Source organism: Halyomorpha halys, unplaced genomic scaffold, assembly GCF_000696795.3.
Source record: "Halyomorpha halys isolate HHAL.00 unplaced genomic scaffold, Hhal_1.1 Scaffold132.1, whole genome shotgun sequence".
Lineage (NCBI taxonomy): Eukaryota > Metazoa > Arthropoda > Insecta > Hemiptera > Pentatomidae > Halyomorpha > Halyomorpha halys.
In genome coordinates, this window is record NW_027109437.1 from 25,579 (window position 1) to 28,709 (window position 3,131).

The following is a 3,131-nucleotide window of genomic DNA, read 5'->3' on the forward strand; positions in this document are numbered from 1 at the left end:
GCAAAATGATTTATAAGACGTTGTCACGTCAAAAATAATTAAAAAAATAATTATTTAATAATTACTGGACGCATTACCCTGAATTGCTTTTTAATAGCTAGAGACAATTGTGATTGTATAGTTTTATTCCAAAGTAATATTTTAATTTATTTGATTATATTTTTATTTAATTTTATTTATTATTTGATTTATAATTCTGATTTATTTTTCTTTTTTTTTTCCGGTCCTTTGCCAGGCGATAGATTCTGCCGCAGCGGAGCCAGTAGAAGGGGCAGCAACACAAAATTGGGTGAGTTGTTGCTTCCTCAAAAAATATTATATAAATATCTATGAATTGTAATAAACAAAAAAATAATATGATTATTATTATAATTTAATGTAATATAAAGGTATTTTAAGTTGTCCTCTTCTAAGGCTCTTCGCTGAACTTATATCGATTCGGCGTTTTCGCTTACTTAATTTGCGTAATCCTTTCTTGTTTCATTCATTAAATATTAAACTGATTTTACTATTCGAGGTCTACATTTTTTGTATTTATATGTTATATATGTAATATATATTTAAAGGTCTAAATTTGATGACTTAAGTAGTTGACGATTGTACGATATGCTTTATACACCTATACACACTGACTTCATGTCTAGATATAGCAATTGCTATATTTGAATAGTTAAAAATTATTTGTCAAATGAACTATTGAAACGATTTTTTAATATTACGAAATTCCTTTAGTAATCAATTTCTTTTAACGGTATCCACGAAATATATAAGAAATAAATTCATAGATTATGATAGTACAAGAGCTGGGAAGAAAAAAAGTCAGTTATTTCAGCCCAATTTACGATTACTTTAATGAAAACTAGGTATAATTACTAGTCTAAATTGATGAGTCTGCCAAGTATAGGTAGGGGGAATAAAAAATGGCGGCTGTTCTTAAACCTTAAAAAACATTAATTTTTCATTCGGAGCTCTATATCTTAAAAACTACCAACAACACTAGAAAATATAAAAGAACATTATTTAAAGGAGAGTAAATTTGCCGAAATATTAGCCCTAATAGAGCTATTTACGTCTAATAGTTCTCGAGATATAACTTTTTAAAAAGCAAAATTTCTTAAAAATCTACTGAAAGATTAGTAGTTAATTTATTTTGAGAAATCTATATCTCAGCAACTATGTGACGTATAGATGTCTATTAGCACTCAAATTAAAGCTAGTTTAATGTACTATAAAGTAGTTTATGACCTTTACCTTCGTAGGAATAGTAGTTTTCGTGATATTTGCTAAAATAAATTGATTTATAGTTGTTCGGACAATAAGTTTGATTTATGAGCAAATATATCTCTGGAACCATAAGACGTACAGATGTCTGCCAGTACTCAAGTTAAAGCTAGTTAAATTTACTATAAAATAGTTAATTATGTTTATCTTTGTTGGAGTAGTAGTTTTTTTGATATTTGACAAAATAAACTCACAAAATGTTAATTTCTAGTTGTCCGTACAAAATGTTGGATTTAAAAAAAAATATATATATCTCTTGATCCATAAGACGTACATATGTCTGCCAACATTCAAAATAAAGGAAATTTAACTTACTATAAAGTATTTTATAACACTTATCTTCGTAGGGGTAGTAGTTTCATTCACATATGAATATAAATTTGGCAAATGAAAATTTGTCCGATGAACTAAACATCATTAACTACTTTATAGCTTATTTTAACTAGCTTTAATTTGAGTGCTAATAGACATCTGTACGTCAAATGGTTTTTGAGATATAAATTTTTCAAAGTAAATTCTCTAACTACTGATCTATCAGTACATTTTTTTAATGAAATGTTGCTTTTTAAAAAGCTTTATCTCGGGAACTGTTGGACGTAAATAGCTCTTTTAGGGCTAATATTTCAGCAAATTTACTATTCTTGGTATTGTTGTTGGTAGTTTTTAAGATATAGAGCTCCGAATGAAAAATTTGGAAGATTTTGAAACAGCCGCCATTTTTTATTCCCCCTACCTATACTTAGCAGACTTATTAATTTTGACTAGTAATTATACATAGTGTTTATTAAAGTAATAAAAAATTGGGGTGAAATGAAGGAGAACCTTTTTGTCCTCCCATCTCTTGTACTATATGGTTGATGTAGTACATCAGTAACGAACTGATATGTGAGAATGGTTGTATCTGGTTTTAATATTGCCAACCCTGTATATGTATGGGGTTAGTTTGGCATTGATATTAGTCCGATATTTGTTGGAACATACTTAGCTAGTTGTTGGAACACACTTAACTGGCTTAATTATCTTTGTTATAATAGAATATCTCTCCTCAGTCCCAAATCCTTCTTGATTAAGGATAGGGTTATCTCTGCCTCCCTGTGATTGATGTTATGTACATTTTATTACTATAATTTTTTTTTTTGGGAGGGGAGTGGGAGAATCTTCTCAAGTTGTTTGATGTAAAGTGGAGGTGAGAGGAAGAGCAAGATGATGATGGAGAGAAGGAAGATGGGAGGGGGAAAGGACGGTGAGTAAGGTGTGAAAGTTCCCTTGTTAATAATTCCCGCTCTAGCGTGTCTTCTCCTAATGGCACTAAACTCCAATCCCCCCCTACTTTAAATTTTGAAACTTTTCCCCTAGGGGCTCCCTTACTCAGCTTCAACTCCTTTTTCTCTGTCTTTCTTCCTTATTTTTTTTTTTTTTGTTTTTTGTAATTCATGATTCATTTTATACATTACAAATTATGATCACATTTTTCCTCTCGCATTGTCTTCCAGTGTTTATTAAAATATCTGATGGTGGAATTATAGATGCATTTATATTAAAATGCCCTTGGATGACGAGAGGCCATCGTATATATAGTATTGTATATATTTCTATTTCTATTTGTAAGTAAAGTTTATATTATGGTGAATAAGAAAAAAAAGGGGGTTTCAGATGTGAGGAAGTAGAATGGATTGTTCTTTGTACAGCTATTTCTCAACAACCAAAAAAAAATATATATATATATTTTACTAAATAATTCAACAACACTATCCAAATTATAGTCTCAAAACATTTATTTCATTCACACGTCCAACGTTTCGGCCAATTCGGCCATCTTCAGGGACAATCTTAATTTACTCAGAGACATA

At 29.7% G+C, this 3,131-nt stretch overlaps 1 protein-coding gene across 4 annotated transcripts in view; it reads left to right on the forward strand.

Moving 5' to 3' along the window:
- The window catches only part of da (daughterless), a gene marked incomplete at its 5' end in the record, with an annotated part of 120,042 nt that overhangs the window by 15,657 nt on the left and 101,254 nt on the right, over nucleotides 1–3,131 (forward strand). For 3 of the 4 annotated variants that reach the window (XM_014416704.2, XM_014416706.2, XM_014416705.2), the window contains 1 exon segment: nucleotides 236–289. In XM_014416704.2, coding sequence (XP_014272190.1) covers nucleotides 236–289 — 54 coding nt within the window. 4 annotated transcript variants of the gene reach the window in all.